The sequence below is a fragment of the Denticeps clupeoides genome, chromosome 17 (genome assembly GCF_900700375.1).
Source record: "Denticeps clupeoides chromosome 17, fDenClu1.1, whole genome shotgun sequence".
Taxonomy (NCBI): domain Eukaryota; kingdom Metazoa; phylum Chordata; class Actinopteri; order Clupeiformes; family Denticipitidae; genus Denticeps; species Denticeps clupeoides.
In genome coordinates, this window is record NC_041723.1 from 11,802,720 (window position 1) to 11,824,183 (window position 21,464).

General features: G+C 41.2%; 1 protein-coding gene across 6 annotated transcripts; it reads right to left on the reverse strand.

Annotated features, from left to right (window-relative positions):
• Positions 1-1,551: 1,551 nt before the first annotated feature.
• LOC114767396 (solute carrier family 23 member 2) lies at positions 1,552-15,385 on the reverse strand. 6 transcript variants are annotated; one of them, XM_028959134.1, is made up of 13 exons: positions 15,276-15,385; positions 14,338-14,482; positions 11,031-11,183; positions 9,885-10,042; positions 9,538-9,703; positions 8,957-9,138; positions 7,522-7,639; positions 5,880-6,036; positions 5,441-5,694; positions 5,041-5,205; positions 4,246-4,354; positions 2,530-2,625; positions 1,552-2,174 (listed from the first exon to the last, which is right to left on the reverse strand). In XM_028959134.1, the coding sequence occupies exons 2-13, from the start codon at positions 14,410-14,412 to the stop codon at positions 1,987-1,989; spliced, it is 1,821 nt and encodes a 606-aa protein (XP_028814967.1). In that variant the 5' UTR covers positions 14,413-14,482; positions 15,276-15,385; the 3' UTR covers positions 1,552-1,986. The 6 variants fall into 6 exon arrangements, with proteins under 6 accessions (XP_028814967.1, XP_028814969.1, XP_028814970.1 ...); XM_028959136.1 differs by lacking the exon at positions 15,276-15,385 and having other exon boundaries at positions 9,538-9,687; positions 9,885-9,993; positions 14,338-14,476; XM_028959137.1 differs by lacking the exons at positions 14,338-14,482; positions 15,276-15,385 and having other exon boundaries at positions 9,538-9,687; positions 9,885-10,835; positions 11,031-11,159.
• Between the last annotated feature and the right edge of the window lie 6,079 nt (positions 15,386-21,464).

Sequence of the window (21,464 nt, forward strand, 5' to 3'; positions counted from 1 at the left end):
CGGTGTGCTGCAATGTGATCTCCTTGCCTCCTTCCCTCCCCTCTGCCCATGCCAAGTCAAGCATCCTTGCCCAGCCTGTCTCAGTCCCCCAGAATCGCCCAATTCCCCAGCAATGTCCGAACATAGCCCACCACAGCCCTCCCATGGCAATGGGGCTAATAACACTTAGAGAATTCAGATCAAACGTAGGCTGCTACATCATGTGTTAAGATTTAAGCTTTTTGGGGGTTCTGTCATGCAAAAACTAAGCAAACAGGTATCCCTATGGTTTTCTTCAAAGAAATCCCAAACATGGGCTTGTCAAAAGAACACACTGGTGTATATTCAACTACCATTCACCTGAACCTTTTCAGTTCTTTAGATGACGCCTTCCCTCAGTGTTAATGGGTGCATTTTCCACCAAGCCGGTTTTAACTGTTTCTTTAATGTGTCACCATTTGTCACTTTTAAGCTTTTGTTTATTCCTTCTCACTCCTACCCATCCATGCAAACATCCAATTGGATTCACTGCTGAAGATGAACAATTTCAAGCTAAATGTATGGCAAAACAGATGACAAAAGGCCCTGAAAGACGAATCCCCAAGTCAAATTCCATCACATTTGTGTCTAACAATCCACATTTACACAGGGATTGTCCTCCAATGCTTTGATAACTGTCATATCTGTTTGGGGACAGTAATCACAGACAGTTTACTCTGCACTGTCAAATGAAGTGAAACAAATTCTATCTGAGGCCAGGTGGTCACACCCAGGCTTTGGGTGTGGTTAATGCTGGCCTAAGGCACACTACATCCAGAAAAACAATGGCAAAAGCATTCATGCAAAACTCCAGCATAAAAGTGCAATGTTGGATATTTAAGTAGGAATTTAGCTTGATTGTACAGTGCGATGAATGAAACATGGGTGTGTATGTGCTTAATAAAACAGTAGTGGACGTCTTAGTTACACACAACCTGTTCTGTGACATGCTGGACTATCTAGGTCAACGTGACAGCAAACGTGACAGTCCCTGAAATTATATCTGGTTCAAGGTTATAGTTACTGGTGTGGCGTTCTGTTGTGACAATGGCTATTGTTAAAAAAAACTATGCAAATAATTTGAATTGATCTGAAATTAGCTGAGTCATCTTTGCTTGTCTGGGTATAGTTACTGATTCTGCAGCACTAAACATTTTATTGCAACTCATGCACACTGAGTTTGTGTGAGTGTGTGTGTATGTGAGAGAAATGCTCACATGCACATGCTCACTTGTACTACAACTAAGGTGTTTGTATTTGCATGTTCCTGAGTAACCCTGAAAGCATGAGAGACACGTTCTTTTAATCTCTTTTCAAACTTGAGTGTTGAGTGATGTTCTAAAGCTCTGTGTGTGCTAATATAATGAGTCCTCTGAGATAAGTCATTCTCTCATGCATGTATTTGGCTGCTTACTATTGAACAGTGTTGCGCCTCTTTTATAATACAGCTGTGTGCCAGAATTGAATAAAAAAGACCCTGAAAAGCAAAAATTGGACCACAAAAATCCACTGACTACACATGAAGCTGGCATGTTAGTGCAAATGTACATTTTATTTGGTTTTCCCTTATGCAAGATTGTTTAAAACAAAGTGATGAGTGTCTGATTGTGTCTCATTTCATCTATGTGGTATAGAAAATTGTAAAAAAAAAAAAAACTATTTGAAGAACATAAAGGTAAAGGTCCATAAATCTACTCTTTTGGCTCATTTCTGTAAACGTGTGGTGCATGTAAATATTTCTAAGCAAACTATCCTGTTCCATGTTAGGCATTGTCCTCTGAGGTAAGTTTGTCTTTTTCGCTCTTTATTATAACTGCATTTGCACTTTTTTTTTTTTTTTGCAAAGTATATAGGCATTTATTCAAGACCCTCCATAAAACTCATCACATCTGTGTGAAGACTTTGATGCTTTCATCTTAAAATATTTGTAGTGACTAGAACATTCTTCATGGAATTGGACACCGGGCTTTACTGCTGCACTGTTTGCCCTGCAGTCCTAAAGGAAGGTAGAAAAGGCAGAAATTGGAAGCACTTGTACTGCTGCAGAAATGCTGTGCAGAGGGGCAAATTGTAGCAGGACTGATCTTTGAGGAACGAGTTTGCATCCTGGTGAACTTTCTTCCTCCAGCTTTTGATTCCCCGCTCACTTTCAGTTCCTTAAAAACACAATGGAATTGTTGAAGGCCTTAACACGCCTGTCCTTCTACAGAAGAAAAATATGAGATGGAACAGGTTGACTAACAAATTACAGTAATTTGATCTGCACCTTTGTCAAATTAATTCTGTTTAAAAATGTGTTGAATAGTTAGATACCAGTTTAGGGGGTTTATTAACATCAGAACTGAATGAATAGATTTAACGACAAATGAGGAGGGTATCATTTGAGTTTCAGGTTAGATAAGTTACAACAAAATTCAGTTTGAACTTTGTATATTGTCGGTTCTAAGCTTTTGTGTCCAATTTTGCCCCTTTTTTCCCATCAATGTTGATGGGTGACATAAAAAAACTCACCTGGGATGGTGTTGTCCAGGACAAATCCAAAGAACCCCCCAATGAACATGTGAGTCGTGAAGAGAACAACAAAAATCTGATCCAGTTCTTTAATTCCTGCACAATCAAAACACAACAACAAACGTTTCTAAAATTAGCGTTAGAAGACTTTGCAAAAAGTGCCCAGAGGCTTTATAATTCCTCCCCCTCTTCGTCCACGGCCAAGGTCCACATCACAGCAAGCCACCGCACTTCGCTGGGGTCACCAATAATAAGCTTAAAAGAATCCCTCATGTTGGATACTTTTGTTTATGCCATGCAAATTGAAGTCCGGGTGCTTTAAGGAGGTTTGTACACAGTAATGAAATAACAACTGGGGCATAGGTTACAGTTGATGTGTCACACCAGGTGTAGAGTTGGGATGAAGCCATGAAAAGCTCCAAAGTTAAGGCGTCCAGCTTATTGCCTAGTGACAATGAGACAACCTAAGAGGATTGCGGGGTAAGTAGTCCTTGCCTCAGAAGACCAGACAATTCTCCTCACCTCAGAGGATAAGCCTTCCCAGCAAAATGCTCAGAGATCATTTGATTTATGCATATTATAGTATGGTAGGCTTTGTCTTTTAGCTTTATTCTTCCATTTGCACTCATAAATTGGTGACAGGACCAAATGGTGCCCTTTTTGTGCCATCTCTACCTTCTAAGCACAAGGCTTGCGTTGTAAACTGCAGACCTATCAGAGTGACCCTGCTGGTCCCTTCACCAATGGAAAAAACAAATTTTTTAAAGGTTTAAAGATACAGTTGGCACGTGAGCATCAGACATGAACAGTGGTGGTATGGTGGTACGGTTAATCACTATTCCTTTTAGATCATGTGAACGACTGTTTACCCAGAGAAGAGATGCCAGCATGATGCACTGTGGGAATAAGGCATTCTGGTGCAGGGAATGCGATACAGTGAACAAAGTATTGCTGAGAGACCAGCATTATGTGATAGAATGTTAATTTGCACTACCTACCCTAACAGTCATGGTGAAGGTACTCCCTGGTGGCGGTGGAAAAAGTAGCAGTGTGGGAAAAATGTGAAGAACATTTCAAAGACATTCAGGCGCTGACATGGCTTGCAAATTTCCCTGATCTTGTTCAGACTGAGCATCTTTCGAATGTCTGATCCATGCAAGCCCCACCATAAAACCTCCAGGGACTGTGGCCAAAAATGACAGAGCCCCTTCATTACATTTATGAAACCACGGCTTGATGGAGTGAAGAATATTTTTTAAAGTTCAGCCTTTGCTTCCAGACCACCTACAGGTCAACTTTACTACAAAGGTAATCAAGGGCAATTTGTCTTTTCATCCCAGGTATTAAGTGAAGTGAAGTGATTGTCACTTGTGATACACAGCAGCACAGCACATGGTGCACACAGTGAAATATGTCCTCTGCATTTAACCCATCACCTGGAGTAAGCAGTGGGCAGCCATGACAGGCGCCCGGGGAGCAGTGTGTGGGGACTGTGCTTTGCTCAGTGGCACCTCAGTGGCACCTTGGCGGATCCGGGTTTCGAACCGACAACCTTCTTACAGGGCCGCTTCATTAACCGCTAGGCCACCACTGCCCCAGACCTTACTCCTACTCACACTGCTGTGGCATAATTTGCCAGACATTGAAAGACAATAAAGTGTATGAGAGGAGGCTGTTGGAGATGGAGATGAGTCTGTTCTTGCTCAGGCAGCTTACCTGTGTTGATGATGTTTGGGTTCGAGTTAAACCAGGTTGGAAGCACAAGCCCACTGAATGTTGAAAATCCAAGTATCAACAAATTCCTGGAGGAATTTAAGTCCACATACTAGGATAGAACAACATAGGTCAAGGTTCGCCCAAATATTTTTTATCGCTGTCATTTGTTACACATTACAGAAATACCATAATAGCTTTTATAGATATTGCAGTATTATGCCAAAAGCATGCAGTCTGCTTGTACTGCTTGCAGCATAACTGACCAGGAACCGAAAATAATCTAATGTTATGCATGATTTGACTCGATCATAGATCTTTCTTTGTTTATGCACTTTGTGTGCAAAAACTTAAACGACAAGCCACTGTTCTGGACGAGTTTCAGAAGGTCATTTAAGAACAAAAAACAGTTCAATTGCCTGATATCATGCAACACAGTGACTTTAGTCTTACATTTTTTGTGTACTTTGTGTGGGCTCTATGCTGTAAGTGTAGGTCAGCAGATGTCTAATGCAGAGCCTACCTGATGATAAGCAACCTGTCACGTGGTGAGGACACATTAAAGATTAAAGATTGCTGTATCCAGTTACGCATTTGACTGACAAAGCAGGACCCTGAAGAAGGGCTTTAAAAATGACACAGCTGCCCAAGGCTGAACTGATCACCACATGGTGAAATTAATCTTTTATGTAGACTAGCAAAAATGCATAATTATTATTCACAATTTACATTAATAACCAAATAGATGTCCTTGAATCAGACTGTTGTGTCAACAGAAAGATACTCTGGCCCCTTTACCTGAAGATTGGAGATTCCCACTGCTGCAATCATCCCAAACATAACAAGAAACATTCCACCAATAACAGGCTCTGGAATGGTGATAAAAACGGCACCAAACTTCCCAAAGAGTCCCAAGACAATCATCAGCAGTCCAGCAGTCTGGAGCACCAGTCTACTGCCAACCTGCCACAGACAAGGGCAACATGGTCACTGCTGAAGGTATGAAGCTATCATTCATCCCTGACACTCTGACCTTATAAGGGCCACTAGTTGACATGGGAACATAATTCAGAGATGGAAAAACATGTTAGAGATCCAAAAAGCTGAGAATACCCATGACAAGCATGCAACAAAGTTCTAATACATATTTTTTAAAGTATTTTGCCACATGCGGTATGAGGCACAATGTAGCACATACTTTAGTTATTCCAAGTGCCGCAATGTTTTGGCTGTAGGATGTTGTGCCATTTCCAGTGCCCCAGAGCGCTGCTAGAATACAGCCCAGACCCTCCACTGCAATGCCGCGGTTGATGGCGTGAGTTGGTGGAGGTGGGGCACCTGAGAGGCGAGCACAGGCATAGTAATCTCCTATAGACTCCATGGTAGATGCCAGCACCCCAGCCATCATGCCCAGCACCGAAGAGACACTAACTGTGGGCAGGCCCCACTGACCTGCGACAAGAGGAAAGAGTTGGTCTGATAAAATTGTGGTGCTGCAAGAAGAACATCATCATTAGAATAATAAAAATCATTTCATCTAAATCACAGTAAACCACAATGCACTGAATTCCTGCAGTCTTTGCTTCATCTTGGGCAAATGCAGCATACGATTACACACATGGTTACACATGTCATACCTGGATAAGGCATATTGAACCAGGGGGCATTTTTAACAGCTTCCAGATTAATGTCTGTCCTCGCCATAAAGCCATATGCTTCAGGTGAAGTGGGCAGCACATTTAAAGTCGTCAGTACAAAGCAGACCAGCCAGGACCCACACATGCCAAATAAAGCCTGTAAATGAAGCATAATGAAAAACGTTGTAAAACAAGTCTTAGTTAGTCTGTAACTGCAAAATATTCTAAGGGATTAGTGTGGCAAGGAAAGGCAGCATCTAGACTTTTCAATATTTATTTCTAAGAAAACCCGCACAGGTTTGGCATGAAAGTCACAATGGGACCACTTAGTGAAACTTAAATCAACACCGTACGATTCACGTCAGACATTCCACATTGACAAGCTCGACATGTGTGCATTGATCAAAGAATCGAGAAACCCATCTGGGAGAAGTATTATGCAACCACTAATACCTTCTAAAAGAATCTTGTTGTATCCTGCTAGACGAAATTTTAAGTCGTGGTCTTGCAAAGTGTGCCACCACTAGAGTCCATTCATGCTGAATGGATTACAGCAGATGAAGTGGCACAACAATTTGTAAAGAGTAAAACAACACATTTGTCAAAAAACACCTTTTATTAATAATGTGCTTTGTTTATTTAGATGGTTTGTACGTTGTGGGATTCAGACATTCAAAGGTTTTGTGAAATGTCCCTGTTTTTGATGAACACTCAACACAAATTGTCCCTGTAAATGGGCCAGATGTTCCATTCATTAACAGCTGGTTTGGAGCTAACATAGTTTTTATGAAATAACAAAGCCTAAAAGGACATTTTTGTCAATTTCTTCAATGTTATTTTAATTGTTTGCTTTAAAACCAAGACATTTGACCCAAAGATCATAGAGATGTCATTAAAACTAGGGACCAAAACGTTTATATAATGTTTACATCTTAAACTCAAAAGTAATTTAGTAAGTAAGTTAGTATTTAGTACGTATGTTTAAGGCTTCCATGCAGATGTTGAGCCAAGCATAAATATAACATTTAAAATATAACATGAGCCGTTCTGCTCTGTAAGAGTTGATTACAGGTTTGAGCAGCCCTCGGGGTAACACTGAGGATGAAAAGAGACACATGAAGTCTTCCACTGAAGAGGACGATGATTGAGTACATGGCAGGCCTTTTGTGACAATGTTTTAATAATCCATATCTCTTTGGGGTATGATGTAATCACAGAAATAAACAATGAGAATGGACATCTATGATAATTTGTGACTTTTACGCCATGACATTTAAAAGGCAAATCATATTATTTATATAATTTTGACTCTGCTGTTTTTCAATGATGATTAATCATGCTAATTTGTAGCAGACTTTCTAATTCATTTCATTCATTTTCATTTTGTGAAACGTGATGTTAACAGGTTTTACCAAATTGGATTAAATTCTCCTCATGGTACACTAGTTCTCTGTTGTACACGACAAAACTGGGGTTCTGCAGTGTCGGCTCAGTGAAAGGGAATCAAAGAGATTCTGGCCAAGACATGTAAAACAGTTCCAGCCAAACAGCAAGTCAGAAAAAGAAGGTAAGGACGTGCCATAATCCACACATATTTCACACAATATGTCCATCCCTTAAACTTTATGTCAGAAACACTTACTGAAAATAGTTTGAAGAGGGGATATTGGAACACCTTCCACTTTTTATCCTTGTAAGAAATTAAAGGAACACTGACTTTGCTCAGATACTGAGAGAAGAGAAGAATAAGGCACACAGTCCTGTGAAAAGAAACACAGATGTGCAGTACATGTGTGCATAATGCAGGGAAGAGAGGCATTTGTTCCTCTTGCTTCTCACAACACACAACTTTACCAAATAATCTTTGTGCATCTTTTAACTCAGACTTTATTTTAAATCTGAATTTATCCTTTAAAGTAGTACATAAGATGTCATATTTCCTGAATGCTGATGTGTCTATTACCGTGCAGCACAGGTAAATAGGTACATCTGCTAATTCCCATCCATCCTGATTTACCCGATGTGTATGATCCAATTTTTCTGATTAATTTAGAGAAAAAACTCTTTGCCAGATGCCCAGCCCAGCATTGTTTCCTTCATGATGTATCTGTGCACAGGTGTGACATACAGACAGGAGTGACCCTGGGCCAGGGTGGCTTTTCAAAAAAAGTAGCTCACCCTCTAATGCACCCTCTAATGTCATGTTATTATTGAGAACTGCAGTGAGATGAATGCAACAGATGAAAGGTTAGGGAGGACCATGACCAGGCCTGTGAAAAAACGCATGTGCTTAGCTTGTATGGCCTGAGTATTGGCCCTGTGCATTGTATGTTTACTTCAGTTTGAGTTTGATTGTCTATAGTATGCACTGGAAACCTCGATGTTGGAAGGGAAATTAACTGAAAAAAATGCACAGACAGGCTTGAAGAAGGCCTGTTGCAAAAAGACAATAACTCACACCTTACACTAAAAAATACCCTGACAAAAATGAAATGAAAAAAATGAAAATCTTTTTAATCTTTTACCAAGATGAAAATGCAATACTTCCAATCTCATTATATACATGTCTGACAACTACTGGTTACTGCGGTGTCCCCATTCTATCTAAAATTCCAGTTGGTACCTTGTAGTAAATAAATATATGTGCAAAAATGCACAGAGGGCTTCGTATAGCTTTGTGACCTGTCTTAGATCTCCTCAGTCCGACTGCTTGAGGTCACCATTCGGCACTTTTTTATTCCCACCTTCCAGGTTTACGTTCGGTCAAATACATCATTAGATCATTTACAGCTACAGTTCAAATACAGGTAGGCCCTGGGATTAGGATTAGAGGCCACTGTCCTATCCTGTACTCCAGCAATGCTAAGATGCAACTCATTTATCCAGCTCCTCTACCCTCAGGCCATGGCAGCATGTTGTTGTACACATCTACTTTACGGAGGCTAGAGAGAAGAATTAAAAACAGGAAACACACACGTGTGTGTATATGTTTGCATGTGTGTGATATAGACCGAACTATAGGGATCCTTGGGAAGGCAGGAGATGCGGGCGCTTTGCTCACTCTGTAGGCAACTCACAGCGCAGCGATTCCCCAGTGCTCCCCCGACTTCTTCCCAGCTTCAGTAAACAGCGACAGTCCAATGAGGTTAATGGTTGGTGCGATGGCAAGGGGCCCAATGAAGTTCAGTAGAAGTCCGATCACCCCGGTCAGACCCAAGATCAGCTGAAGAAGGGATGCAACTAGAATGGCTCCCTGAATCTGAAAAAAAAAACCAAACTGCTGGGTTGGGCTGGATTACAGGGTGTAGTAAAAAGGGCACCCCTCACACAGCATTTTTTTCTGTTGCGCAACATAGTTTGTCTTACAAAGCCGTGACTCACTTGCCCATTGGGGATTTGTAGTATAACAGTAGTATATATTTGCTTTGCCCTCTGTGACAAGTCACAGTAAAGAAACACAGCTGTGACTCACATCTAAGTCATGCAACAGCCACATGATTGACAGGCAAGAAATGACTTGATAATCCCCACTGATGTCTCCCTGAAGTCTGAATGAGCAAACAGTGCGTGTCTGTGCAGTACGGCACTTCCCTCCAGTTTCCAGAATTCAGGACAGCATTTTTCTCCTTCTCTTTTGCTGTTGTTGTTAAAGCCCTACCTCTCGAATGCGAATTTGCCAGACCTCATCCGGGTCTGGGTACGTCGTGGCGTTGGCCTCTGCCTGCAGAAAGCCTGTTGTCCCGGGGCACTGCCACTTAGGCAGGGCAAGGATTGCGAGGGAGGGTGTGATGAGGCTGAAGGTGCCACCCTGTAAAATTGGCAGTCTAAGGAGGCAAGCGACAGCAGAACATGGAGAGCTCAAAGTCACGAGTTTTTACAGCCTGGAAGGTGGCAAATTCCTTCCTTCACGTTTAAGAAATCGTTAGTTGTGCGCCCACCCACCAGGGAAACCGCAAACTTAATGAAAACTGACAAATGAGGTTGTGAGGGCAATGACCAGCGTACCTGGTGCCTATGGTGGTTTGAAGCAGTGTGCATAGGCCGGAGACGAAAAATATGGTGGAGATGAGCTGGCTTTTGGCACCGTTGTTGCTTCCGATGCAGAGAGGCTCCGCTAGAATGAGAGGCACGGCGATGATACCCCCAAATGCCAAAATGTAATGCTGCGTGCAGAAAATAAGGTTTCATGAGACAGGTGACGTGTTGTAATGAGAGTATGTGGGACACCAGAGTTGAGAGCAATAAATTCTGAGAAACATTTTGTGCTAGCGAGTGTGTGTGAAAATGTAATGGAATACAGATGTTGGCAGTCTGTCGTGCACTGACAGTGCTGTCCACCTACAAAACCACCATAACTTTGCAGAAAACCTGTTTGGCAACGGCCGTAACTGGTTTCGCATGGGGTTACTTTAAGGATACATTAATAGCAGTCAGGAGAGAGCTCTTCTGATATCAGGAGAGGAATGATTTCCCACATTTTCTGGCATGGACCGTCCTCCTGTTTTATTGAGAGAGCCCGTCTTTCAGGATAAAGCTATTGACACGTTGAGAGGTTTACAGAAATGAATGTAATTCATCTGCGCGAACGGTTAATCACTTCACAATAAAAACAGACTTATCTCTTTACAAATTCCTCTCCCCTTCACGTCGGAGATATGCACTGTGCGCTCGGCCCCGCTGCACGTTTACATGTTGCATCTGGCACATCTTCCCGTCTCACATGTATGTGCAAGTCCCTCGTGTGTCGTGCCTCTGCTCTCCGTCTCCCCCATTTGCCTTTAATCTCGTTGTTGTTTGAAGAGAGCTGCGTACTGTTCCCTCGAGACATTTGTTCCCTGCCTCCACATTTCATCTCCTTGCCTCTCATGATCTCCAAGCCAGTCGAGTAAACGTAATAAGTATAAGCAAAATGCAATAATATCTGTTGCAGCAGGGTCGTGCTCAAAATTTGGACACCTGGACAAACAGCAGCGGGATTCAGATACCGCCCTGAGGCAGGAATTATGGACATGTGGTCATAATATGCAGTGTTGATAAGGAAAAAATGTTTCAGAGTAACTATGTTTTGGAAGGTTAGATTATTATTTTTGTAATTTAATATCACATAAGTCAAACAAGGACTGACAGGCCAGATAATTCAGCAATTCTGACCTGGAAAGCGAGCAAGATGCACAGGTACCAAGGCGGTCTGTCATTAATCGCATAAACCAGATCCACGCCATCTTTTCCTCCCAGATTTTCCAGGGCCTCTTCATGTGGCCGATCAAAGATGTTACCTTCTTGCTGCCGGCATCCGTCAGCGCTCTGTGCGATGGGAGGAAATGGTGAGAGTGGCCAACAGCAAAATCAGCGCCACAATTAGCCCCTCAAGACTAATTAAAACATCCTGTATAAAACATCGTATTTTGGCGCCATCTACTGCCACTATTTTTCGTCTAGATCCCAACTGCAAGAGGATATCACATGTTCAGACGTGTTCTGAGAAAAAAAACACTTCTTATTTTACGGTCAACACAGTAATTATGATTCTCATTCTGATGCAGAAGAACTTCCATCCATCTATTGTGGACCTGCACATCTTGTTCAGAGGCCTCTGGGAAACTGGAGTCCATCCCAGTCCTCATTATACTTAATTATGATATTATTATTGTAGAATATCATCATCACACTCTGCTGTGTGCTATACTGTCAGTTTTGTGTAATTGTGTGATATATTACATTACTTATTACATTCTAAACCACACCCAGCTGCCAAATAAAGCATTATTAACAGCAAACGACACTTAACATCATTTACAATGTCTGCCATAGTCTTTGTTGTTCATTGTCAATGCATGTCCAGTATTTTTGCATTCTCTCAGCATCGCATTTCCCCTTATTTATACTCATGTGTCATAATGTCGCATTGTCTTGGCACAATGGCTGGCTTACAATTTGGGTTTATTGTATACCTCTGCACTACACGGCTTTCATCCTCAACTGTGGCACAATATTTTTTATTGTTCTATTTAAAAGAACCAAAAAAAAAGTGCAAGGTAAGAAAGGATTTTCCCATTGTCAGGGACACACACAAACACACACACACACGCACACATAAGCACCAGAGTATTTTATGCATGAGGCACAAGCACCAAAACGAGCCACAATGCAGCTTGTGTGAAAATCATTTAGTAACATGCCGCAGTATGATGTCCCATTGAGGGACGTATGTGTGTGATGTGCAGTGTGATCACTGTCAGCAATCACCATGACCTGAGGTCTCTAGGAACTGAACCACTGCAGAGATTGTGAGTTGGCATTGTCCAATGAAACCTACCCGAAAGTGTTTTCTTAAAGTTTCAGAAATATGAAGTATGTCAATGTGCTAATAAGTAATTTGTTTTTCTTCATGTTGTCCCTTAGTACTAGAATAACACCTTCTCATTTCCTACAATTTCACCTGGTAAATGGAGAGATTCTTGACCTCACAACCCAGTGACCTAAGTGTGTCAGCTTTTCAGTGCTGGCCAGCCAGGCCTGGAAGCTCTTAGGCAGACCTGTGGCACAGATTTGTGAGAAACTAACAGCGGGCCTCCATCTGCATTCAGAGTCTCCGTCTGAAGAATCCTGGTGTCCTGGCTGAATTCAGAAATTGCCCAAAACTTCCAATTCCCACACTAAACCGAGCCCGTAACCAGCCAAACATTGTCATGTCTCATTGAATGTGATGTATATCAAGCTTATCCCAGCTTTACCGCCTAATGCCAGATTTATGTTGTCATCCTTGGATATCTTTACTAGAATATAAAGTAGACTATGTTCTTTCCTAAGACTGAGTAATGTGAAAAACATAAACCTGCTTGTTGTACCCTAACATCTGAACAGGATATAGCATGATACCTAAATTATGGCCTTGTTCATTTCTTGAGCCAATAAACCAATCGAATTGTCACTTTGAGCATTTGTACAGAGGCAGTTTCACGGAATGTGTTTGTGGTGAGCCCGCGTGAGCTCTGTGACAGCCTAATCAGCCTGGAACACCCTGGTATGTAGTTCCACCTACTGGCACCATGCTGCTAAGACATTCAAGTCGGTTCTGCGGGATACTGAAGGCTCACTCACATGTGCTGTTCATTTCAAGTGGAACAAACACTTAAAATGAAAGGTCGAGCCGGGATTCATGGCATAAAAGTGTTTGATGCTCATTCCGAAATTCTAAAACAACTACATTTGGAGATTTTATATGTAAATAATGAACTTATTATTCAAAACTAGTATTAATCATTATGTGTGTGTGTATGTGTGTGTGTGTGTGTGATGAGGTTTCATTGAGGACAGAGAGGAGACAACACCAGATGAAACACAAAAGAACACATTCATTAAGTGAAGGCCATTTAAAACGTCCTTGGGGGACTGTTTAAATGAGGTAATTTCTTATGTCATTAGGGAGAAGATTCCAGAAGGAAGGGGCTGCTACAGAAAAAAGACCCAGTCACCTATCAGTGGTATTTGGGGGCACTGGTTCTGATTGATTAAGGTGTTTATAGGGGAGTGTAGAATAAAGCACAACAAAAAGACAAGATGGGGCCAGATTTTGGAGAGACTTGAAGTTAAAGAGAACTGGTGTAATCTCATAATGATGTGGAATAAGAAATTAGAGAACAATCATGAGATTTTGGATTCATTATTCCAATATTATACAATACGTTTTACTACATTTACTACATTTTGTTGCCCTGTACTTGTACATGTGTAATGACAATAAAGTTTAATCTAATCTAATCTAAACATCTGTACAATGGGGTGATAAAATTGGGGTGAGGTGTGTAACACACCTGCCTATAAACCAGATGACCACAAAGTCAGAGGTCTGAACCCCACTTACTACTATTGCATCACTGAGCAAGACACTTAACCCTGAGTGTCTCCAGGGAGACACTGTCCCTGTAACTACATATTTTTATGGCGCTCTGGATAAGGGAGTCTGATAAATGTAAGAAACGTAAATGTAAGTGGAATCTCTGTATTAATACCATGAAAAAAGGATATGAGGGGTCTCATATGTATATGAATGTTTCAGAGTTCCACTGGTGTTTCAGTAGAGTCACATTCAAATGACTTTAAGTCAAGAAAAATCTCAGACGAAGTTGCTTTGAATTTTGAACAGTTTAAGTTAGTCTGCTCCTGCTGTTATAAATTATTGTAATGTTTGCAATCATTTTTAAAACAAATTATGCAGTAAATGCTTCTCTCACATTTTCTTTTCATTAAATTCCACCATGGGTTTCTTGAAATCACAGCAGAGGAGAATAGCCACACTTTTATATAGAGACTGCTACTTTTGTTTAAACAACAACAAAGATCATAAGAAATTATGTATATTTATATATGTTAGTTATGCATATTGTATTAATGGAATGGAATCCATGAGAAATCAGGTATTCATTTATTTGCATCGGTACTAAGATTTCACACTTACCTCAAAAGCAGGGTTTTCAGCGCCCAGTTCCCCCAGCACTATCTCCACATTGTGGTCCTGTTTTGACAGATGCATGACTGACTGCAGGAGACTGGCAGAGTCAGAGTCAGGCTTCGTACACCAGAGAAGTTTGGTCAACAGTGGCCTTTGGAGCAGACCAGGGCTACGTCAAGCATGTTGCCAAGGAAACCAGAGCTACTTATTGCGCGTAGCAGACAGGATCACATAATCACTACCCCAAAACGGGGTCTGTTCCTCGCTTTTTGTTTATTGTGCTTTCCTCCTCTTTGTCATGTGTCTCTTTAGCCCTCCCCGTAGCTCTGCCAGTACAGCACCCTTGCAGTTCTCAAAAGACTATTTTTTCCCCTTTCCCACAGATGAGACTGGAAACAAATAATTCATTTAACAAATGACCCTCCGGACCCTTGTTCATTGTATTTGGGCTTGGAAGGGTAGTGCAACCTGAGGCGCAGTGTTTTTCACTTTTTTTTTTTCACCGCTGTGCTGTGTTATGCTCCGTTACTGCATGCTGTTCTTTTCAGCAGCATAAAACAGCAACAAAAACATACCACATATATTTAAGATTGCGCACCTGTTTGCCACTCGCTATAATATCCTGTGCTGTGGAGAATACTTTCTTCAATTAAAAAATCCTCACATTTGCCAGAAGCAGATGCTCACAGTCCTAGCTTGCAGCGCTGCAGAATGTAAAGATCCCACACTACTGGAAGCTGTCAATCATTATCCATAAAACTGTCCAAAATGAAAGACAAAATGAATTTTCCAAGGCTTTTCCTTTTCAGCTGTTTAGTACCCTTTACAGAATGTACTAACCATTTATCACTGGTCATCTGTCTATTCAGTTTGACATGCTATCAAACATTTTCTACACAAGAATGTTCCTTGATAAAGCCAAAAATTCCTTCTGTGGGACTAACCTTGTCTATTGGGTCTCAAGGTACCTCCTGTGAAACGTTCTTGTTCTTTTAGTGTTGATTTCACAGTGCAAGATTTACTGATTACCACACACTTTGTATTCAGTTCAGACTTTCCTCTCAGTGCAAAGCCTATGCAAAAACGGGCCAATACGAAAAAGACATCCAAGTCTGAAGGGTTGGTCACATATTTAGTAAATATAAAATAATAACCGAAATGCATGCTGGTAGATGACCTGGATGCTCTGTGCTGTGTTTCATCTCAGTTCTTTCTTCTGGTCTGTGTGATTTGTCGCATGTATCTTCAGGCAAACGTATGCTCTTAATTAATCTCTGACTGATGTCGAACATAATGCATTCATTGCATCTGCTCTCAAACAACAGCACATGTGGGCCTAAGCGTACGTGCGTGCATTATGTAGTGTAAAAAGAAAGAAAGGAGCCCTACTGGTCCAGATGCATAAAGGCTTTTCACTGTAATAATGTTAATCTTTTTTAGTGTACTCTACCACTTACTGTAGTCAAGCCAAGATGTGAAATACCAATGGAATGGGGAAAAAATGTTGAAACAGGTACACACAAAAACCAAACACTGAATTGTCGGTTGAATAGTATATTTCACATCAGTTCGCTGCTTCGTGCCCAGTTAAGGAAGCCGCGTGAGACAGCTCAGCACCGGGATGACAAATTTCTTGTGGAGCGATGAATACCTCACATCTGAAGCACATGATTATGAAGCGTTTGGTTCCAGCAATTTACTTAGGGGCCGTCGGCGAATCCATGGAAACATGACCTGGAACCTCATATCTGCCAAACAAAGTGAGAGAACGCGTTTGAGGTCACATTTCAGGTCAAGTGATGGCAGACGCTCTGTCTAATCGGAAGGGGTGACCACTGTGGCAAATTGGTTTACTTAGTCACTCAAAGGCCGTGAAAAGGAGAGCGTTTTGGGAATGGTAATGATGAAATTCGTTTTAGTAAGGGTCATGTGAAATGCACATGCTTGAAGAATGTAAAAATACAAAGCACAGTGGGAGCAACGATGTCGGACAACAAATGAAGACATAAAACACAAGGAAGGTGAAACGAAACATGAATTATTATATTCTTATTATTATCTTCCACAAAAGTGCTGTACTCAGACAAAAGAAATGAGAGTGACAACAAATAAAACAATAACATAATAACAACCAATAAAATAATAAAAACCTTAATAAAACAGTAAAACCAACATCTCAGACAGATTTAAAAGCCAAGGAGAAAAAATGTGTTTTGGAGGAGCTCTTAAAAGCATGAAGGGATTTGGCCGGCCTGATGTTTAAGGGCATTGCTTTCCAAAGTCTTGGAGCAGAGACTGAAAAAGCTCGGTCACCCCTAAATTTCCTCCTTGTCTTAGGGACAACTAACAACGAATGTTCTGCTGAACTGAGAGCACGTGGAGGAGCGTACGACTGATGCTAGAACTGGAGTTATCTGCTTTTTTTTGCACCAGTTAAAAGCCGCACAGCAGCATTTTGGACCAACTGAAGTCGATCATGGTGCCTCTGGTTAAACCCAACATAAAGTGAGTTGCAGTAGTCAAGATGATTTGTAATAAAAGCATTGATTTAAATCTCAAAGTGATGCTGTGAGAGAAGTAGTTTGACTCTCGACAGTTGTCTCAATTGAAAAACGCTGGTTTTGACCAATGAGCTAATCTGTGCATCTTATGTCCAGTGTAACACCAATTTTTTCTCTCTGCAATTGTCAAGTGTTTACTTTAAAAAACCTAAGTCAATTTTAACTCTCTGACTTGCTCCAAACAACATGACCTCTGTCTTTTTTTTCAATGGAACGCAATGGCATGTTTCCAAAGAATTGAAACTACAGGAAGTAAGTAAGAGAAGAGGTCCAAGAATCGAACCTTGAGGCCCTCCACACGTGAGAGGCGCTGGAGCAGACTCAGTGGCGCTGTTACGGACACAAAAACGTCTCTCAGTTAGGTAGGACCTAAACCACTCTAGAACCCTACCCTGAATGCCCACCCAGTTGTGCAAACGTACAGGAGGATCTTCTGGTCCACACTGTCGAAGGCAGCTGTTAGGTCCAAGAGTGCCAAAACAACACAGTGGGCAGAATCTGTGGCTACAAGAATGTCGTTTAAAACTTTTACAAGTGCCGATTCAGTACTGTGACAGCTTTTAAACCCAAACTGAAACACTTCAGGAATATTGAGCTCATCCAAAAAGAATTTCAACTAGTTGTAAACTATTTTCTCCAAGACCTTTGAGAGGAAAGGGAGCTTAGAGATTGCTCTAAAACAAGAATTATGTGAAGTAAAAGTGATTACTTGTGTGAAATGAAAGTGATTCATTGTGACACACCACAGCACAGAACACAGTGAAATGTGAAATGTTAACCATCACCCTTGGTGGGCAGTGGGAAGCCAAGAAAGGTCCCATGGAGCAGTGTGTGGGGACAGGACCTTGTTCAAAGGGACCTCAGTGGCACCTTGGCGCTTTAGGATTTGAACCCCCAACCTTTCGATTCCGGGTCCGTTTCCTTACCTGCTAGACCTCCACTGCCCCACTGAACAGAATCATCACGGGGAAATCCAGTCTTGGTGACATCTTGAGATGTCCTTTATGTCCTTTACTCAGCTGCATGTCACCGCAGCTGAGTAAACAAAGGTTTCCAGAGTGAAACATGTTCCCAGCCTGTATGTGATTCAGGTTAAAGTTGACTGAACTAGATTTTGTTGGATTTGTATGACATTATTTTTTTTAGCAAACAAAAATCCTTTTTTATATATAAAAAATTAAATATGATCTCAAGCAACTTATTCTAGGAACTACTCCAAGCACATTTCCAGCACCAAAGCCATCAAATGAAATAGGTTGAAGTAGGTTTTATGTGTTCCATTCTGACAGTTGAGAGCCGTCGTAACTGACATGGGTTATAACTAAGCATTTTATGACAGGCTGGACGCTCCCCCTGTTGTTCACAACAAAAATGGATCTGTGTAACACAGTGTCAGGTGCAGCACACATGCTGAACACAAGAACAAATAAGACACACACTACGATGTACAAGATTTTTTTAAATTTAGGATTTGGCCAGTAGAGGAACCTACTGAATGGCAGCAACAGTAACTGTTCTTATAATATAAATGGTATTTATTTATTCATTAATGGCTTTTATCAGACACCCTTATCCAGAGCAGTCCCTCACCCTCAGGGATAAGGGTCTCAGGGACACAGTGGTAGTTAATGGCTGTGACTGTGTGGTCTTCTGCTTCATAGGTCAGTGTCTTACCAACTAGGTTACTACCATGCCTTAAATTAAAATGAAAAATGAAAGACTACTATGTACAGTATTTTTATATACTCGTATAAAACAAGGTCTTTGCAGCATTGTGGAGTGCGGTGGTTAGTAAAGCACAATTGAAGACCTTGTGTGTGTGGAGGTTACATGCTCTCACCGGGTTGGTTTGAGTTTCCTCCCGGCTCTCTGGTTTATTCTAACTGTCCAAAATCCTGCGCACTAGATGAGTGAATGATGAGAGTGAAAATAATGTCTTAATTAAAGAACAATTTAAGACCTGCATGTGGCAGTAATCCAGTGTGCCCCCTCTTCCACAACAATTTTACACCAGTATGCACAGTCTGGCACAGCAGTCACAAGTGGGGTTTATCTTACTTAACTTTCCAGCTTGAACATTGAAACATTTGGATAAATATTTCAATTGGCTTTTGTTTGTCCCCTTTGAAATGAACAACCTTCAAAAAAATTTGAAAAAATTTGTTTTCCTATGTGCTGGATAAAACCATATACAAAAAAAAAGAAGTAGGGGCAGTGGTGGCCAAGCAGTTAAGGAAGCGGCCCCGTTATCAGAAGGTTGCCGGTTTGAATCCCGAGCTGCCAAGGTGCCACTGAGGTGCCACTGATCAAAGCACCATCCCCACACACTGCTCCCCGGGCGCCTGTCATGGCTGCCCACTGCTCACTCAGGGTGATGGGTTAAATGCAGAGGACAAATTTCACTGTGTGCACCATGTGCTGTGTATCACATATGACAATCACTTCACTTCAAACAAAAACGAAGACAATATTAATTCATGTTTACAAAGAAGCACCATCAGCAAATATGACGTGACCTACCATTACCATCACGTAACTCACCTTTAGAGGGCAGCCTTATCAAACAATACTTACAAGAATCTTACAACAAAGTTCAAATTAATAAAGAACACAGTGCAGTGCCTTTCTACGAATATATTTAAATATTCACTTATATACTGACAGCACCAAAATTCTACTATTTTAAATATGTCATAATGGTGGTTCTGATCAACACAGTTTCAAAATATATCATTTCACTGCATACACTTGTTTATTTAAAAAAAAATAATATATATATATATATATATACACACACACACACACACACACACACACACACACACACACACACGCTTACTGTTTGTGGTCTTGATTGTAATTTGATGTACTGCTGCTCCCTCTAGAGGCAAAGAGCAAAGAGAAGAGCAGAAACACGGCAGGCCCATGTAATAGGCCTGCCGTGTTTACTGAAAGGTCCAGATATTACTGTACTCATCGAATACAAAGCACGTGTCATTTCATTAGCAAACTATACAGTCAGGTCTGTGTGAAAGCGTGCCACTAGGTGGCATTTATGTATTTTGCCTAATAACTTTTGAACCGTGGGTCCGTTTTGCGAGTACTTTGTTGTGCAGTGATCCTTGTCTTGAGCTACATCTCATGAGACCACGCCACATAGAATTTTTGGGGAAAAAATCTTTCGCAAACTCGTCATGGTTTTTTGACCAACATGCGCAAATTTGGTGTCATTTGAAGCACATGAGACTCATTGTAAAGAATTATATGTAGTTGCTACAAGCAAATGAATGTTGTCAAATTTGCATACTTGCGGCACTATTGGCCCCTAGGTGGCACTATGGCCCACAAAAAAAAGCACTGACTTCACATTATTGCCACTTGTTCGTAAACGGTTTGGCCACTGGGAGGCGCTACAGCAGGACATATGGCAGATACACAAACTTAATTTTTTAAAAATTTTTTGAAACTCATGAACCATGAAATAATATGAACAAATGTTTTCTTTGCTAGGTGCCATCGCTAGGTGCCAAAATCTAAGAATGTGGGTTTTACTGTGCCAACAAAGTTGTGTACTTTTTCTAACTAATCTTATGATTTTTGAGCATGCAGCATGAAACTGGTGTTAAATGCAGTCCCAAAGCAAATAATTATCAAGAAAAGGTGGAGTTTCTAAATAGCATCGGTGCAACACTACCACAAGCAGAAAAAGCAAATGCTGACTCGGATCCGCAATAAATTTGGTGTGTATGTATGGTTGTATGACAAGCGTGCCTGGCAAATTCCGTAGATGGCGGCCACTGGAGGCTGCTATAGCGTTAAACTGAAATATTCACCTTGACCATAATCTAGGCTCAGCTCTGGTGTGATTTTTCACTTGGCGGACCGTGCCATAGCTAATTGCGCTATTGCTTGGACCCCGTTATCACCACTCGCGGCTAAGATTAACGTTGTTGCATTGCTGGATACTGATTGGTGGAAGAAAGACAATGGCATGAAAAAAGAATACTGCAACACGAAAGGCTTTTGATTCAATGTTGTGAATCTGTGCGCATCATTATAATTAGGATTCAAGATTCAAAATAGCTGTCCAATATTCTCATTTGCATTTCCTAGTCATCTGTGTTATACTACTGCAAGAGAGAATAGAAAGAGAAATGGGCAAAATGCCAATGCGGACAATTAAGGTGACAGTGGCAACGTGCAAAATTACTGAATATTACTATATAATGTACAATTAGTATTTTTCAAATGTGATTACATCGTAATGTAAGCCCTTCTGCTTTAATGTAAACCTGCCAAATACACATTAAAATGTTAATCATCCAGTGAATTGTGAGCTGTATACTGTAGGCATCTCCTCTTTCTGGTGACATGCCAGTGCATTAGGACACATTGTTTCCATTTGTGGGCAGGGAGGACACATTCACTCAACCAAACCAGGTCAATTAGGCTTCCTGTGCACAGTGTGGCACTCAATAGGGACACAGGGGGGTCACAGCAGCCAATCAATTTTCATGACACTGGTGACTCTTACCACCCTACAGGGAGCCAAAGAATGTATGCATGTCAGGA

Coding starts and splice junctions, on each gene's coding strand:
- LOC114767396 (XM_028959134.1), bottom strand. CDS start 14,412: ATGCATCTGTCAAAACAGGACCACAATGTGGAGATAGTGCTGGGGGAA. Junction 11,184..14,337: donor CTGAAAACCCTGCTTTTGAG/GTAAGTGTGAAA, acceptor CCCATCGCACAG/AGCGCTGACGGATGCCGGCA. Junction 9,704..9,884: donor CAAACCACCATAGGCACCAG/GTACGCTGGTCA, acceptor TTGCCTCCTTAG/ACTGCCAATTTTACAGGGTG.